Genomic DNA, 20459 nt, shown 5'->3' with positions numbered 1-20459 from the left:
AATATTCTTATTAATTCTATAATTCATAATGTTCCATTACTAATTTATCCTTAAAAGGAAAATAATAGTAGTTAATGTAGATAATTCCATACTTAGGCTTCGAAAAATATATAAATATTAATTAAAAATGTTTTTATATGATATACACTCTAAAACATATTTTTCTCATAATATTTTCCTTACAAAGTTTAATTTTTAACTTTACATCTAATTAAAATATATATTAAAAAAAAAAAAGAATGGATACACTTCAATTAAAAAACAACGTTATATATTTAAAAGTAATAATATAATAAACTTTTTTGAAACAATCTCCAAAATATACACTTAAAATCATAATAAAAACATAAAGGAAAGAAAGAAAGAAAGAAAGACAATGGAATCATTTTTTTATTTTATTTTAAGTTACAAATGAATTAAATATATTTATCAACATTCTCATAAGTAATGCGCTAGTCCACATGTTTGTATTAATGAACGCGTACTGTTCTGTACATGCTCATTAATGTACAGTGAATATTAATAATATGGGCGTTTACTCTTAAGTCCAGCTTAAGAATATATACACCTATATATGTTTATAAAAAATGTGTTCCATCATACTATGACCAACTAATAACTTTTACATTTTTCATATTCTTGTTTGTATTCCCTCAATTCTTAAGATGAAAGTACCTATTAAAAGCCTATGAACAAATCATTAATAAAAGCAATCAAAAATGCGCATATGATTTTGATACGATATAAAATGAGTCACCTGCTAAACTATTTTTCCGTGCAACTAATAAATATATACAGCCTCCTGTTCATGGGGCCCATATCATTTTTTTTTTTTTTCTTCCTTTTCTTTAAAATCTTTAAGAGCAATAGCAGTTTCGATAAAGTTTTTCATGGATTGGTGATATTCTCCCTTGTCATTTATCAGAAGATCGTTATGAGTTCCATCCTTTGCTACATGCATGAACTTATTATTACTTGGACATATCTACGAGAGATCATAAAGTAATAAGGAAATGTACATAAATTCATAACGTATAAAATGTCTATATATGTGTATGCATATGTCCATGTTTACTGTTTTTCAATATAAAAAAGCTAATACATGTACAAACATGTATTACTTAAAAAAAAAAAACTACAATAAATGTACCTCATACAAAATTTTTGAATGTTCCGTAGAAACCATTTCATCCTAAAAAAATTTAAATGTTAAAAAAAAAAATATTATATATATATATATATATACTTCTTTATCGCCTTTCGTGACGTAATACCATATTTCTGTTACATCATATTTTAAGAAATACATGATATTATTACACTTTATTATTTTCTTTTCCATATAATTTGATGCCTTTTCTTTTAGATTATGTTACCTTTTCAGAAACATTAAATAAAATAGGTATATGTATATTTTTAATTGTTTTTGCATTGTCCATTTTTGTTCTAATAAGAAGATCGTAATTTAAAAGGAAGAAATTTAGGAAAGGTTTTTTATCATATGCCATTCGTTTCATACTTAAAAAGGGATTCTGAACAATCAAGCCATATATCTATGGAAGCAATAAGAAATTTATTGTTATATATAAGGAAATACATATACATATATATATATATAACGTACACAAACGACACATATATAATTTTAAACCAAGGACAGAATTGAAAATATATTTCAAAAATAGAAATGTAATTACATCATTCTGATATTTGGAAGCCGTCTCCAGAGCTACTGCTGCACCCATGGAACTACATGAAAAAAAAAATAATAATAAATAAATGTATCTATGTAAAATACCATGTTATATGCATAAATAAGAATCCACTCAAAATAATACTACCCTATAAACAAACAAAGATGTGTGCACGAATATTTCTTCAAAGTATTTCATCTATATATGTTCATAAAATTACCTTCCAAAGATAAATATCTTATTCATTTTATTTTTTTTTAAATGCTTTAAGTATGCATTTGCATCTTTATAAAAGTATTCTTCTGATGGGGTTTCTTCATTTGTACCACATCTTTGGGGGGTATTAAAGAAAAAAAAATTTATATATGTATATATGAAACTCATTCATAATAGGAAATTGATGAACACTATTACAACATAAAATAACATAAGCAAGTTATAAAAAAACAATTTATTTCATTTACTTATCATTTTTTTAATTACCCTCTGTTTGAGCAGGAGAAAATGTTTGCATCAACCCTACTAGTAATGTGGTCAAATGTTTCTACATATTTTTCCAGGTCTAAAAATAAATATTCGTTTTATAAAAAATAGTAAGATTCATGTTGAGAAAAAAGAAAATTGGCATGTTATATTAAGGAAAGCACGTATGTACATGCATATGCTCTCATATATATTATATATAAACGGCATAGCAACACAAGTGACACATAAAAAATCGTCTAAAAAGAATAGACTCAAATTCTTACATCCACCATTCCCAGGAAAATACAAAATTACAGGTTTGTTTTCATGATCTTTTGCCTTCACATACCAACTAACGGAACAGAAAATAAGGTAAAAAAAATGATGTGAACAGTTATACTTCCCTTTTTTTATTTTTTTCATATTTCTTTTTCATTAACCATTTATGGATATATCCGTCTTCCGTTTTTATATGAACTTCTTCGTAATTTCTGCCTAATCATACAAAAACCGAAAACAAAAGTAATTCATAAAAAATGGTAATTATAAAAAAGGCATCTCGAAGAATACTACAAAAAATCATTTGTTATATTACCTGGTATCTGTGCCACAGTAGGATCTAACTCTATGAGAGGAAAATAAAAATAATTAAAAAAAAAATATATATCGTTTTCAAATGTGCATTACACTCATTTATTTTCATTTTTGATGACATTTTTTTTTTTTTTTTGATTTTTTTTTTCAGTTGGTTTAGTGTTGTTTTCTTTGGCATGATATTTTCTGCCAAAGCTATGTTTCTCAGTCGTTCTTTTCTTTTTCATCTTACTTTGTTTTGTAAAGATTAAATCGTCCTGATAGAGATACATGTAAACTAAAAAAAAAATAATTCGTCATTCATTAAGTTTATATTAATGATATTTTCAATTCTCATTTCTTGTATTGTTTCGATATATTATATATTCTTATTTTTAATATTCCATTACTATTTAAAGCTGCAATGAAAAGGAACACACCCAGTGCAAAAAAAAGAATAAGTTTTACAATTGTCACTATACATACTACAGAAATCATAATAACAGGTTAATGCCATATGTTGGTATAGGTGACTTTGTTACTTGGGAAAAATGGCAATTGTACTTTTTCCTTTCACTCAAAAATTCTTACATACGATAATTTTTTAAAAGTTAATAATTTATTTTTTTTTTATTTTAAATTTATATTTAAAATATTAAAATAATAAAAAATAAACAAAAAAAAAGCAAGGAACTACATCAAAAAAATATAAATCTGAACTTAAATATATTTATGCGTATATATTTACAAAGGTAAAAAAACTATGTTTTTTTTCATTTAAAAAAAGTCTTTACTTTTTCTTAAAGGAAAAAAAAAAAAAATACAGAAAAAAAGTGAAATAAAAAAGGTAAAAAAATAGTAAAAAAAGTTAAAAAATCGTAAAAAAATTATATAAAACCTAGTAAAAAAAATTATATAAAAACTAGTAAAAAAAATTAAAAAAATAATAAAAAAACGAAGTAAAAGTTTTAATTATACAAATATATATGTAATACATTCTTGAAGTTTATAAAGTGTGCATGTTTGTAAACGATTCAAAAAAATTAAAAAAAAAGAAAGGTAAGTACAGAATAAAAAATATTAATATCGGAATTTTCTTGATTCCAGTAATCGTATATAGAATCCTCTGAAGTATAAAAATGGATATCCTTTTTCTGTTGCATATTTATTTTATCCCAGTGACATTAAATAAATTTTTTATATTAGAATTAAATAAAAAATAAAATCTAAGAATGAAATAATTTATCAAGGGATCTTTATTTATGGTAAGGTATTATTATACTCAAAAATAATAATCTGATACAATGCTTATTAAATATTAAATTTATACTAATGGATGTTAACAATTTCTTATAGATAACCTAATACTTAACCCCTAATATATAACGATATTTTTTATTTATAAAATATTAACATAATTTTTATAGATATTAAACATTTTAATTAAATAAGTTTTAAATAGATCATACGATTTTATGATTTAAAAAAAATAAATTGTCGAAGACAATAAAAAAGAAAAACAAAACAGAATATATATATTAAAATTGTCATTTTAAATATAAGAAATGGCATAATCAAAATATATTAAAAACTAAATATGCACAAAAAAAACATAATGTTTAACATTATGTATTATTATTACTATTTTTTTAATTTGTAATTACAATTATTCAGAAAAAATAGTAGATGATATACTCTAATGTTCCCATAGATTATTATTCCATGTTATTTTTTTATTTTTTCAATATCGTACTTTTTATTCATGTTACACATTATCTTAATATACACAGAATTAATTATATATTTCTATATATTGGTTATATAATATAAATTCGTTGTCTTATTTAATTCTCGTTGATATATTAAAAAGTTTTTTACTCTATGTCCTTTTCCTGAAACTTTAGAATTAATTACTAATATATGCATAAATTCAAAGCCTTTGAATTCCTTTGTTAATTCATTTTCCCCTTCATATATGTATATTAACTTTATAGTTGATTGTTCTCCATACATAACACTTTGTTATATTTCAATTAGCTTTTATATTCATGTATTGTTTATATATCTTCACTCCATGAACAGTAATACTTAACCAAACTATTTCATTATTGGCATATATTCTTTTCATTTTCATTTTATCCCCATAATGTATCTTTTGTATATTCTTCTCTATTTCTCATGTATCAGTTCCACGTATATTTTCCTTATTTTTATATTACTTTAAATCCTTAATCCTAATTAAATCTTCAACATAATCATCGCTCTAAGAACTTTTTATCTTGTAGTCTAAAGATTTTTCAATTATATATTCATAATACCTGTTATTTTCATATTTTTAACATGACTGTTCTTCATTTAATTAACAGTGTTTGCATGTTTTGAATTTTTATCGATATATTCTTTTATCTTCAAATTTTAAACGGTATTATCAAAAAAATTTTCTTTGACCCTGGTGAATTCTTCATTCTAATATTCCTTTAATACCTTCATATATATCAGTAAAAATATAAGTGCTACAAGAATTTTCTTCTTATTCATATGTAATTATTCGAATTCATTTTTATCTTCTAATCTCTATCGAATTGTCCTTAGCATATATGTTTCATCTTTATTTCTATATGTATATATTTCTTTCTCATGTTCCATAATTAATACCTTAAACTATTTTTCCTCAGAGTATTTACCTTCCATGAATACTTCCTTCTCAAGCCATTGTTTCCATAGTAATTTTTTTTATTTTCAGTATAGGATTTATCATAGTAGAATTTACAGTGACAAACGTTCTTAAATCTTTTACCATATCTGTACATCGCTTCATTTTTACTATACACGTAATTTTTAATTTATGAAACAAAAATTCTTTTTACCTTTCATCTAATATATGCTTATATTTACTTATTTAATTATTCCATAAATATTTCTGCCTTTTTTTTATATTATTCTTATAACTCATTCTCCTCATTCAAAATTTAATAATTTTATACCAAATTTTTTAGTGTTTTACTTTCCATTTTTATAAACTTATGTATTCATATTTCTAAAAAATATACCTTGTTCAGTTAGTACTCTTCATTCTTACATTGATGTGCTTTTTTCACATGCAAATGTATAACAGGTTTCTAGAACTTTTTTTTTTTTATCAGTTTTATGACCCAGTTCATACATTCATGTATAAATACATTGCCCTTAACACCTTTGTGAGGAAACTCAGTATTTTGATATAAAAAATATTTTGCATAGTTCTTGTTACCCACATTATAGTTAAGTATATTGGATATACAACAATATATGTACTTTCATTTTTAAAGTATATAGGAAATCCACCCCATTAATTTATTCGTAATTTTTTTATTTCTTCTATAAAAATATTGATTCTCTTCCCTCTACTGTTATTTTCATTTTACCATTTATATCATTAGAATATGATCATATAACTCCTTATTGTTAAATTCATCTAAATTATTTTTAAATACGTATTTTCATCTCAATGAGAAATTTTTCTTTTTCACTATAACGGTATTTCTTTAAGTTATATTGCAATAGTCTTCCACTTCATCATTCGTTATTTTTATATAGTTTTTATATGTAATTTTAAACGTACAATCAATATTATCTTCATTTATTTCATTTAATTTGGTTTTTGTGGAATATCAAATGTATATACATACAACGACATGCATTTTTTACGAGAAATAATCCATAATTATTCTTTCGTTGAAAATGTATTATTTCTTCACTTTACACTTGTGAACTATTTTTCTATTGCATTTGTTCATACATCTCGAAATGAATCTTAATAAAATTGCATTGCTAAACAATATTTTTAATTGTTCCACTATACATGTTATACTACTGTAGTTTTCTAAATTCATATTCACTAACATTAAAATTTTTACACAACTAATTCATTTTGTCTACATTAGTTTTTGTTAATTCAATCCTACAAAAAGTAAATATTTTGAAAATTTTCCTTATAATTTTTTTCTTTTATTTTATCGTATGCCTTGTACAAATAACCACAAGAGTTATTCTGTTTGTAATGTATATTAAATATTTGAAATATATTTTCCAAACTTTATAATATTATTGAAAAATTTTCAAATATAAATGAAATTTAAAAGGTTATTTTTCACACAATATATACAAATATAGGAATTATTAACATAAGGATGATATCGCAAATTTAATATATTATGATATACCTTCAAAGGTACACCATTCAAAAATTACCCTAAAAATAAAAAACAAAATTTATATATATGTAAAATCTTAATATCAAGATAATAATATTGTTGTGTTACAAATGCAGATGAATATTCAAATAAAATGATTTAAATAATTACATTAAATTAAAATAAAAACACACGATTTCAACTTATGCCAATTGTTCATGGTTACAATATTCTGTATTTTTATCCATGATAATAAATTAAGCGGATCATTAGCTAATTATACAGAGAAATAATAAAATGGAATCTATTTATATTTAATATTTTGAATTTCTGTTAATTTTAAAGTTTAAACATCTACTTAGTAACGACTGTTCTATAGTTATCCGCTATAGTTAAATAACATTAATACTGTCAATATTTTATAATGTAGAAATGATTAATTATAGGAAAAAATAAAATTAATATTTAAACTACGATATTTCAAATGAAAATTCAAATTATATGGTAAGATATAAATTTTCAGTATTTTCATTCAGACACATAACACAATAAGTTAATACTATTTTACATAGTTAAAAAAATAATGTTACATATATGCATGTTCGTACTATGAATCCTAAGTAAATATTTTTTTAATCCTTTGAGATATCGTGAATCATTTTCAATGAATAATTACAAATTCATATAAAAATAATAATTTTTTTTTTGATGAAGTGGAAGAAGAAGAAGAAAAACATTCGTTTTTATAGTTAAGAATTATATACTCTCTTAAATATTTACAATAAACTTCTTTTAGAGGAACAATAGTATATAACTTCCTCATCGCTATTAACCATATCTGTATGAACAAAATTTAAATTTAAAAAGATAAAAGAAAAACATAATTAAATAACAAATTTAATAATTTAATAATGAATACTGCACTTAATGAAAGAACTCCTTTTATGATAATACAGCTTTTATTATAATTGTGTTTATCAAAAAACCGTGTTCAACCTATATCAGAAAAAATATGTGCTCTATATGTCTATTTTTAGCCCATGCTAGCATTTTAAGAACATATTTTTTAGTGTTATCTATAAATATAAATATATATCAAAAATTTATTTTTATAGTATTATCATCAAAAATATATTCATATAATAAGTTACATAATGAAATGTTTTTAAAAAAAAAAACACACATCATAAATAAGGTTATATTTAATTATTTTTCATGTGAACAAAAAAGATATTACTATAATATCTCTTCCATAATAAAAACATAGTTATATTTTAAAACTAATATGAATAATGATATAACATTTAATTTATTTTAAAATTTTAAACTTATTTATACTAGTTTTTTAATATTTGTATATACAAAAATAGCTATTAATTTTAGTTCTATCATACTAGGTCTTTTATCTTTATTTTTTACTATTAAAATTATTTTTATTCTACATCTTAAGAATTAAACAAAATGAAAATATTTTATTATAATCTATAATTAACAGTTAAGAATTCTTTCATTATATATTTCTTCTTTTTTTTTCGATAACAAAGTTGAAGTTAAAAGAAACAAAAAATTATTACTATTTTTTATGTATTAAATAATATATTTTTTTAATACTACTAAACAAAAGTTAAATTCTTTTTTTTTTTCTTTTTTTATCTAATGCTAAAAATTATTTCAATTAAAAGTGTGAATTTTATTCTACAATCCATACTATCTATTACAACAAGAAATTGCTGTTTTGTAAGTGTTGTATGGGTAAATATGTATATTTGTTAATATTAGTTTAATTAATTTGTACTTTGTTGTTAATATTAATAAAAAAAAACAAAAATATATTGTAATATATAGATGAACAAAGCGGACAAATACTTAATCATGTTTCTGAAATTGATCCGGCATATTCTGGTAATAGGTTTAATTGCTAAAATGTTATATTATACAAAATATCTAATTTATAAATGTTTAATCATAGATATCATTATTCATATAATGTAAATTTGCAAATAAGTTTATTTATGTGCATTTTAAAAAATACATAAAAAAGAAAAATATCAGGAATCATAATTTTAATGATAACGTTGCAAAAGTAACACTGCTCTGAATATGATTCTAAAATAGCTATAAAAAGTTCATGTATAAAAATTAGGGTGAACTATATTAAAAAGGTGAAAAAGAAAGTAGGATATGAAAGGATAATTATTTATGGATACTTATAAGTTATGAAGAAGAGATAAAAATATTATAAATTTGAGTAATTATTAATTCTATAACCATTATCAGTATTATTAACCAAGAATAACATGGATAGGTTATGCAGTATTTATTACATGAAAAACATATATGTTATATATATACATATATGTGGACAATTCGATTAATAATTATGCATGACATTGTCACTTGGTATAGCAGGAAAATAAAATGTACATCGTATTGTCTAATATCTGGCAGTAATAATAATAATAACGATATGTCCTATATTAATATGGTATTAATACATAAATAATCATTTTTACATTATAATAACTAAATTTTCGGTTATATGATAAATTATTATATTCATATTTTAAAAGATCAATGATAGAACAATAGAATTTTATATTAAATAAACTATAGATATAACGATAATACGTAATCCTATAGAATTAAATAATATCAAATATTTTAAATTAAGATAATATAGACCAATATAATTTATTTCATATTTAGTGAAATGAAATATAAAAACAAATTCTTTTTATAATACGATGTGACCTTACATTTATCTGTATAACTAGAAATATATACGTAAAATTGAAACACATATATCATCAAAAAACTTTTTTTTATTTTATTTTGATGATATATTATTCTATAAGACCTTTTTCACTATAATATTATAATCATAAATTTTAACTATAGTATAGAAAAATATAAACTATAAATTTGAATTCGTAAGTACATTTTTATAATTTTATATATAACAGTTACTTTATGGTGCATTTATAAATATTAAATAAGAAAAGTTAAAATATGTTATTTAAGGTGACTACATAACTCTGAATAGAATTACTTTTATTGATATTGTCAAATGCATGTACTGCTAGTATAAGTACATATATATGTTGCAATTATATCAGTGTATTTCATGTGAAAACATTATATGAGCAACATATCTATTTTGATTATTATTTATTAAATATATAAATAATACATTCATAATTCTATGAACAAATGTTCAATAATTCATATAAATTCTTATTAGTTTTGTATTACTTCTAATAAAATACAATGTTCAAACTGCAATATCGTACAATAACTCCGATCTTATTTAAAAACATAATAATTAAAGATACATAATAAAAAAAATATTTATATATTCATGTATTTAAAATGTAGTGGATTAACAAAAAAATAAAAAAATAAGGAAAATTTTTTCATATAAATCCAAAATAAACTTCCTTTTTTTTTTTTTTTTTTTTATAGTAATTTTATTTTTCTCCTATATATATTCACTCTATGAAAACATAATTGAACCATACTTAAACAAAACTTCATCAATTCCCTTTTATGGGAATTTCTGGAATCAAAAAAAAAAAATTACTATAAAGTTTTATAACAAATACAAAACAACCTTATTAAACTAAAAAAAAAAAAAAAAATTGAAGTAAAAATATTACTATAAAATTTAAAACACAACAACAAAAAAATAATGTACACAAACAGCACGAGTAAAATAATGAAATATAAAATGCATTTAATAAAAAGTAAAAGTTTTACTAATTTTTTTTTTTTTTTCTTATTATATCGCATCCTATCTGTATTATTGAAACCTTCATAATACGAAGTATAATAATCGATCATATTTTATAGATTTAATATCCTTTTCAGTAATATATCATTAGTATTACTGAGTTCATATATAAATATATATATCCCCATTCAAGGAATTAACAGAAATTTTTGTTGAATCATTTTAAAAAATAATAATTTCATATATTTTTCATAACATAGAAGTAAATATATGGGTACTGAAAATAATTATATTTTGTAAACTTTGTTTTTTTTAATTACATAATATCAAATTACACTTAAAATAACCATATATAATATAAAAGTATGTAGTATATTATAATATTTTTATACATTATATGTAGATACTCTCCTTTTTCATTATTGACTTTTACCAAAAATAATTTTTAAAAATATCACAATAAGCTAAGAAATAGATAATTTCAAAAAAATTACATTATACACGTTCCATAAAGAGAGTTAAATAAAATAGTTTTTCTAGAAACACACTTTTCTTGTATGCAAATATTTATTTTAATAATAGAAATTTATTCCGTATTACTAACATACTAATGCGATATTCTATGGATATTTGATATATATTTATATCCCTTTTTTCTAAAATAAATTGTTTGCCTTCTCAAATATAATTTTTATACAATATTATCTTTTAAATACATATTAAATCTTGTTTTATTTATTTTGCTTGGATAATAGTAAGAATTAGTATTTTTAATTATAACGCTAAGTAAAATATTTTTACTTAATTATATTTTTTTTGTTCTTCCGTATATTTTATAATTATAATTATTTTAAAAAAGACCCAAAGTTTTTTTATAATCACAAAATAACAAATATTTAAAAAAAAGTAAATCAATTAATCATCATAAATTAAAATACCCATATATAGATTATACATTAATTACGGTAAAGTTTTAGCAACTTTAAAAAAATTCATTATAATGCAAAATATAAAAATGCTAATATCTTTAACGAAGGCTACTATTTTTTCCTTTTTAATATGGACATAAAAATATTCCATTGAAGTATCATAGTTATTATACATAACTTTTCTTTTTCTTCTTTCTTATTTTATTTTTTTTTGAGAACAAAATTTTAATAAAATAATATATAAATAATCAATTTTTGAATGTTGTATACGCACCTTTATTTGTAGTCAACCATCTATGGTAAATCATGGGACAAGAAATACAAACCAAATAACAACTTTCAATGTAAGATTTAGCACATTATTAAATAGTGAAACAAAAGAAGTGGAAGAAGAAAAATATTAAATGTTAAAAAAAAGGAATATATCATTTATTAGACGATAGTGATGATGCATTTGGTGAAAAACTAAATTCGTTAGCTAATGATGATGTTTTCCGGAAACAGTTCAATAAATTAATACAACGTGACATTTATGAACAAGAATGTAATAATTCAATGCAACGTACAAATTTTCAAAAACAAAATGGCGTATTCAACTTTGAAAATAATTTTTAAAAAAAAATTCTCAATCCTTAAAACATTATTATAATGTTGAAAACGTAAAAATTCACCGGAACATTTAAAAAAAGTAGACTCAAAAATTGATTCAGATTTACTGCAAAACGGCTCAAGTAATAACATTCATTCCGTTAAACATCAAGATATAGTTGAAATTCCTTTAAGTAAAAATAATGCACAATATTCCATAGTTAAATTCTTGAAGAAATGGATTAAAATATTATCCGTACTGTTAATTATAATTATATTTGGTATTTTTAAATTACTGTACACAACTCCGCTACTTGTTCCTAAGCCTTAATATTTTTAAATTAAGTGCACTAGAATTAGATAATATATCTTTTTTAAATTAATATAAATAAAATTATTTTATAAATAGATCTAAGACCTAGAAATAAATACGAAAAAGACATTCATTGAAAAATATAATCTTATAAATTATTAAATAGTTTACAGTAATTTTAGAGTGGATACAATTTTATATATTAAATTGTAAAAAAAAATATATTTTCCCCCAATTCAGTTATATAATATTTTAATTAATAAAATTTTCATATACTATCATAAAAAATTACTGTACTATATTTTTGTATATGCCACAGTATAAGTAAATTATTTATATTTTAATTGTTAGTTTAAATTATTAAAGATTCATATTTTATGTAAAAATATACTTTCTAGCGATTTATATATATATATATATAGAAGCATTTTTTTTATCATAAGTATATTTTTGTTAAAATTATTACTATTTGAAATATTAAATAATATGACAAAGTTAATTTAATTAAATTACATGAAACAATTCGTTTTTCTTTGAAAATATACAATTTTCCCTTTACTTTTTAATCTTACGAATATGTATCAACTATTAATTATTATTTATTACTAAATTAGATAAATAAAATATAATTATTAACTATGATTCTCTATACCAGATAATATAGTATTTCACTTTTTCTTCTTCTTTTATATCAATTTTTCTTCTTGTTATGTATAATAAACACATTATCATCATTGATTCCAATTTCAATATATTTATTCTGAGATTCAAATATTTTAAAATTTTATTATGATGTTACATATCTTGAAATAAACTCATATTCTTACTTCGTTAAAGGAAATTTATTCACAATAACTTTTCATTAATATAATTGTTATATCAACAATTTCTTTATATTCTTAAAAAAATTTAGAATTTTAAACTTCCATTCCTTTAACTTAGTTAATTGTAACTATTCATGAAAACTTTAAATCACTTGAATCATATATACATTTTTCTATTTATTAGATAATTGTATATAAAAAGTGATATTTCAAAGCTTTAAAAAAAAAATTTTCTTTTATTGCATTAAAAGTTGGAATAAAAAATAACTAATCCTCGTGGGAGAAACTATAAATATAAAGTTTTAATTATTTCCTTAATACACCTATATAGTTAAAATTTTATTGCTCATTCAATATGATATCTATGTAAATATATAGTTAATAAATATAATTTAATTATCCCTTTAAATGATTCATTAATTTTAAAAAAATATTTCCTATTCGCTTTATTCATATTTTATAAAATTATTATTAGATTCTAATATTGTCCATATGAATATACATGTAACTTCAAATTTAATAATTCTTTAAACTTATTACGTCATAAAAAATATTATATTATTCATAATAATTCTTGAAACCTCAACTATGTCGGTGCATATAATACATAACCTAAAATAGAATACTAGTATATTTTGTATTCTTTTGATATATATCTATAAGAACATTCCATAATATACCTATTACAATAATGTATATATTTTCTCTCATTCATATCAATCCATTTATGTAAGAATATAATTTGCATTAAACATTTTAATACATTTTTATAGAACTCTCTGAAAAAAATTTTTTAAAAAATAATGGCTAATATTCATTATTTTAACTTTTGATTTACTATCTATTATAAAGTTTTTTTATTAATATAATAATTCTATCTAGAAAAAAAAATAAAATAGGTATGCTATTAATACAAACGTAGAATTAATCTATTATTAAGTTAATGCACTTATGTATATATATGTAATTCACTTATAAAATATTATTTTCCAATAAATGAATTAAACAAATTAGAAATAATTGTACTTATTAATTTTTTTTTTAATTATAAAAACATTCATAAAGAAAAATATGGAGGTGGACATTTCAAGCAAGCGCATATAATAATTAATTTGGAGTTTAATGTATAACATCATATATATATTTAATATTTTATCTAGTTAATAAAATATACATATTTATGAGTAATAACAATTATATATATTTCTTTAATGTAATTTTATTATTTTTATAAAAACAATTAATTTTATATTTAATTACAATCTATATGGTAAGTCATGGTAATATACATAATAATTTGTACCATAACATTAATATTTATTTATTTTTACTAATCATAAATAATTATATATTTATTTATTTTACATGAATTCACAAATAAATTATGTATTATTTTCTAAACTAATAAAGTAATCTCTACTATTTTTAAAATATATTATTGAGTCAATATAAATATATATAATGACCATATTATATTAGTAAAATACACAGTAATAAATTATTTTCATCTGGTATCATATATATGTATTCATAAATTATTTATATTACATTATAAAATTGTAATATTTTAAATATGATACAATGTTAAGGAAGAATAGTAAAAAAATAACTTAAAATAAAGTAATAAATTTTAATTATTATATATAAAGTAAAACATTTATATATATAATTCATAAAAAATTTAAACAATGTTACTTTAATTATTTTATCGAATTTATAATTATGATCATTATGTATTCTTGTCAATGACAACTTTATTTTTCATTACGTCTGGATGCATAATTTCTTCATCAATTTTTCTTCAAAAAATTTTTTAATATATCTCTTTATAAGTATTTTTCCTTACAATTTAATGATTTTTTAAATATAATGTTTAAATATCATGGTTCTATATAAAATAACATTATATGTGATATGAGAAGAAGGCTTCTCTTAAATGATAAGAAACCATAAGTAATATAGTGTTATGGAGATTTTTATGGATATATTATAATTCATATACTTAACATTGCTTCTTATCTTCAATTTGAAGAAAGTTTTCTTTCTTTTTTTTTCCTTTAATATCTTTACACATAATATGGACCCAAAAGGTATAATCTAACAAACAAATGAAAAATGTACAGCAAATACAGTAAACTTATTTATTATATAATTTTGCACAAATTCCACTATAGATAGTAAAATATTTAATTACATTTAAAGTGCTTTCTATATTTATATTGTAATAAACGAAAAAAACGACAATAATAGTAATTACTAAAATAGATGAAAGCCATTGAGGGTAAGAAGTGATTCTAAAATGTTATACGTGATTAGAAAAGTATCACGAACATGAGTATTATCAGAATGTAGGATTATATTTTCTGAATAATTATTCTCAGGTTTAAATTATAGGACTGTATCTCATTTTTTTTTATATTTCACTATAAGATTCACGTTCTAATGAAGCATTATAACACGATGAAAACATATATCCTTTTTCCTGAAATTTCGAAAATTTTATGCATTTCATAGATTTAGGTAACTTGCTTTATTGAAATAATGAGCCAGTTTTTCTAGAGTATAATGTAGTGCTTTCATAGGTAGATATATTTTCTAGTATATCACATTATTTTCTAGATTCAAATTCCAGCGAATATTATAGTCTATACAGATTATACTATTCAGGGAATTAAAATAAATTGGACTATCTTTAAGCTACTACATATCAAAAAATTACCATGAACTTTATGCTATTCCTATATTACTCTAATTTCGTTAAGATATTTCTTATATATATCCAATATCTCCATTTCACAAGAAATACTACTTTGAATAATGTTAAAATTTTCAAAATAATGGTACAAATGATTCTCTTAATTTTCTATGTTTTTCTGTTGTTCTAAATCTTTATTGGGGAAATGATAATAACTGCGATACTCTTTGGATTCATTACCAATTGAGTATCACATATTTAAAAACTAAATAATAAGAATTTTTACTAAATAGTTTTCTTATTTAGTTCTAAGCATCTACCATATATTAGTTTTTATTCATTATGCATAATTTAAGCAAGGATTATTATATTCTTCTACATTATCTATTTTAGATAAATATTTTAAATATCTTGGAAATTTTTTACAAATTTATACTCTAAATTCCTTGTAAGATTCTTTTTGCAATTTGAAAAATTTCTCTTAGTATTTTGAAAGTTTTTATTAATTTTTTAATTCAATATTTCACCTATATTACTCAAAGATGGTTCACGTAATCTGTTAGCTTGAAAAATAAGAGGGAAAAAATAATTTATTTATGTACATAAAGATTTGTTTAATTAAAATAATTTTTGATTTTATTCAAAGTAACATAATATTAACATAATAACATGCATATAATTCTGTTAAAAAATGAACTAAAATACACAAGTCTTTCCAGCTTAAATAAGTTTGCTCCACTTTATGCGGACATTTTAATAAATGAAAAAATAGCATATATTAGTGCATATATAACTATATATAAAAATACATAAAAACATGATATATTAATATATTATTCACAGTTATCTATAAAATATAATGTCAAAATAATAATTGTTTATGTATATTTTTTCTTTAATTACTATTTAAAACTATCCTAGAATTGTAATATTAATATTTTATAAAGCAAAAACATTGTATTTTGAAAAAAATAAAATAAAAATTTCAAATATAATATTGAAAATAAAATATAACGTGAGAAAAAAATTATTACATAAAATTTTTATCTTTGAATTAAGCTGGGTAATCCTATTATCCCAATACACCGTTGAAGTAACTATTTTAAATATAAATTATAATGAACAGAGATTATCATTTGAAATTATTTATCTATAAACATATCCTATAATTTATTTTATTATTTTTTCTTTTTAATATTATTCTGAAATAAAAATACTTGTATAAATAAGTAATAAGTAGTTCTACTCATGAGAAATAATTTCGTTTTTAAATAGTAATGAATAGAATATTAATTATTATGTTTTATTCATATAGTAGTATTAATTATGCACATATAACAGATTTATAAGTACCCATTAGATATTTAAGAAACTGAGTAAATAAAAAAGGGATATGACAAATAAGTAATTATAATATACTATATAAATAAATATCACTTTGTTCTTAATAAAATGTTTATTAACTCATGATTGTATGAATTGTAATCATATTATTAAATGGATTCCTTCTATTTTATAGAAATAAAATTGTCTTGTCTTCTATTTTGATATGCATTTTAATTTACAGGTAACAGTAAATTATATTTTTTTCCATATTTAAAACATAATCATGTAATATACTGACTATTTTAGATTCATATTAATATATATATTTTTAAAGAAATCATACTTTAATTCTCTTTATAATAATAATATCTTTAATAAAATATCAGCACTATTATAAAAATTTAAACACAGACTTTGTAAAAATTTTTTTAGTACATTTCAAACACAAACATAATGTAGACATTGCTTTAATTTAAAGTAAATTTATATAATATATATTATAAAAATATATTAATAACAATCATTTTATTTTTAATAGAAAAAATCAAAAATTATATTATCTTACTTTATAATATATATGTGTAAATATTTCAAATATTCATGTTAAATTTGATACTAATAACTGTAATTGATGCTATCTTAATTAAAGTTGATAAAATGATAAAGAATAATTCTGATATTTTCTTTATTTTCTTTTTTTTGTTATTATATTACTTTAATTTAGCACCTTAAAAAATTATATATATTAAATACACGTAATAATTCAATTACTATATTTTAATAATATCTACAGATTTAATTCATAATTACGCGAACTCTGACAATATATTATAATGTGAATTACTATTTTTAATGCATGAATACGGAAAGGATTTCATTTTTCTATCTTAGTAAAAAATAAGAAGAAATAAATTATACATATTTTGTATTTTTTTTATTCTTATTTTTTTTTTTTTTTTTTATTTCATTTCTGTACTTGCTCAAAATACTTTTAATTATATGTTATATATATTAATAGCATTAAAATACATCAATGCCTCTTTATTTGTATGTTACATTTAATATATTCAAGTGTATGATAATTTAGAGCGATATAATATACAAAAACAAGTATATCCGATTTATATTCATGTTCTAAATGTCTTGAATCAAATGCTATTATATGGTAGAACTCATGTGATATAAAAAGGGATAAATGAAATATCAGTGGAATATAAAATAGTGAAAAATATTATGATATTATGTTCTACAATTTTTTTTATTATATATGGAAAATAAAACACCTACTATACGTATATTTTTTAATATAATATGTACACTAAAGATTACAAGGATAAATTTTAGTTAATATATTAATCTATATTTTTATTATGCTACATACACAATATGATCCCAATAATGTATTTTATTAACGTATATAAGACAATTAATTAATTTTCTCCTTCTTTTTTTTTTAATTAATAATTCTAACAATTTTATAGCATAATAAAAACTAATTCCTTATATATATATATATATATATATATATATCTATTGTGAAACGATAAATATGCATTTTATACTAAGTCAAATGTGATAAAGAGAAAATAGAAACCTCAACTTCCCAATGTAATAGAATGGAGAGAATTTATCGATTAGTTTATAATTACACGATTTAGTGTATCTATTGAATAATACACTTATAATTAAATGTATTTTATTTTTGAAAAACAAGAATCGTATTTTTAATTGAACGAAAGATAATTTATTATCATATATTATATTTATATATTAGTTAAATTTCTTTTTCATCTATTTAAATCTTAATTTCAGTTATAATAATGATTTTGGTTTCTTAACGAACACATATATCATTATAATCTATAATAATAATTAATTGAAATAATTTGAAAGGTATTATTTTAACCTTAAAAACATTTAATCATTAAAAAAAAAGAAAAATTTATACATTTTAAAGAGATGATACATATCCATTTATAGAATTATAAAATATAAAAAATGTTTCTTAAATAGATATTTCTATATAACCTTCAATTTATAGGTAAAAGCACTAAAATTAATTTATTTTCCCGTATAATATATCAATGCAATAATATAATCCCCGTATGTACTAAAATAATCCGAAAGCGTATTACTTCTATAAAATATTTTAATTTCGACGTAGTTATCCTGTTTTTCAACTTATTATATTTACATGCAAAACTTTTTTTTTTTATACTATTCAAAATGTGCTCATTTTACTATTAAGCAAAAATTAAAGGGAAAACTGTGTTATGAAATTTTTTTTTTAAATTCTATATATGAATAAAGTTACACACTAAACATCAATGTATTATATACCATGTTTTAACACTATTAACTATTCACTTGATATGACTGTAATTTTTGTTACCTAATTCGCACATTTTAAAATATAGGGACGTTCAAAAGTGTAAGACCAGACTTCATATTTTATCTTTTTGATACAATTATTATATAGATACATGATATTTCAGAAATTCAACGTTCTAGAAATGAAACATATTTTTTTAAGAAATTAAGATATTGCTCATTTACATATTATAATTTTTTCTTTTTATTTTTAGTATAACTGCGTGAAATCATTTCTTGAATATAAAAAAAAAATTTAACTTAGACCACGAACAATATAGTGAAAATGAGGGTACCCTTTTTACAACACCCTATTCAGTTACATTAGGCCCTGATATTGGTTCTTCATTTAACTGCACATATCAAATGTTTTATAAACACTTAACTTATATAAAGATGCATTATATTTCAAATAGTTCTAATATTTGTAAATACTTGAATTATCTGCTAAATAAACATATATTTCATAATAACGATAGTTTGTTTGATGAATATAAACTACTTGCATCAAATCATATTAGTATATGTGAGGAAGAAATAAAAAAAAAAAATTAATCCTGATATTTTTAAAAAACATAAAGGTCTACATAGTTTATATTATGATTTTGACAAATTTATTACTTAAGAAGGTAAATCTTCAAGAGGTAATTGTGAATATCCCTAAACATGTTTTGAATTCTATATTAACGACTACAAGGAATGTAAAAAAAATTAAAATAACTATTTTTGTAAGGAGTTAAATCATTTTAAGGAAGTATATAATAAACTAATGAAAAGTGT

General features: G+C 20.3%; 2 protein-coding genes across 2 annotated transcripts; one reads left to right on the top strand and one right to left on the bottom strand.

The window, feature by feature from the left end:
• Positions 1-820: 820 nt before the first annotated feature.
• Positions 821-2931, bottom strand: MKS88_003953 (PBLP; the record flags this gene model as incomplete). The annotated part of the gene is made up of 9 exons (XM_067217091.1): positions 821-985; positions 1151-1192; positions 1377-1553; positions 1698-1749; positions 1915-2025; positions 2178-2256; positions 2444-2511; positions 2600-2654; positions 2847-2931. 9 exons carry the CDS (start codon positions 2929-2931, stop codon positions 821-823), a joined length of 834 nt encoding a protein of 277 aa, XP_067072761.1.
• A 6353-nt stretch (positions 2932-9284) lies between these two features.
• On the top strand, positions 9285-20234 carry MKS88_003952 (uncharacterized protein; the record flags this gene model as incomplete). Its single annotated transcript, XM_067217090.1, has 5 exons — positions 9285-9389; positions 11850-11907; positions 12000-12125; positions 12253-12345; positions 19945-20234. The coding sequence occupies 5 exons, from the start codon at positions 9285-9287 to the stop codon at positions 20232-20234; spliced, it is 672 nt and encodes a 223-aa protein (XP_067072760.1).
• Positions 20235-20459: the final 225 nt, after the last annotated feature.

Source organism: Plasmodium brasilianum, chromosome 11 (assembly GCF_023973825.1).
Source record: "Plasmodium brasilianum strain Bolivian I chromosome 11, whole genome shotgun sequence".
NCBI lineage: Eukaryota > Apicomplexa > Aconoidasida > Haemosporida > Plasmodiidae > Plasmodium > Plasmodium brasilianum.
The sequence above is the reverse complement of the archived record's forward strand: the minus strand, read 5'-3'. Positions and strand labels throughout refer to the sequence as shown.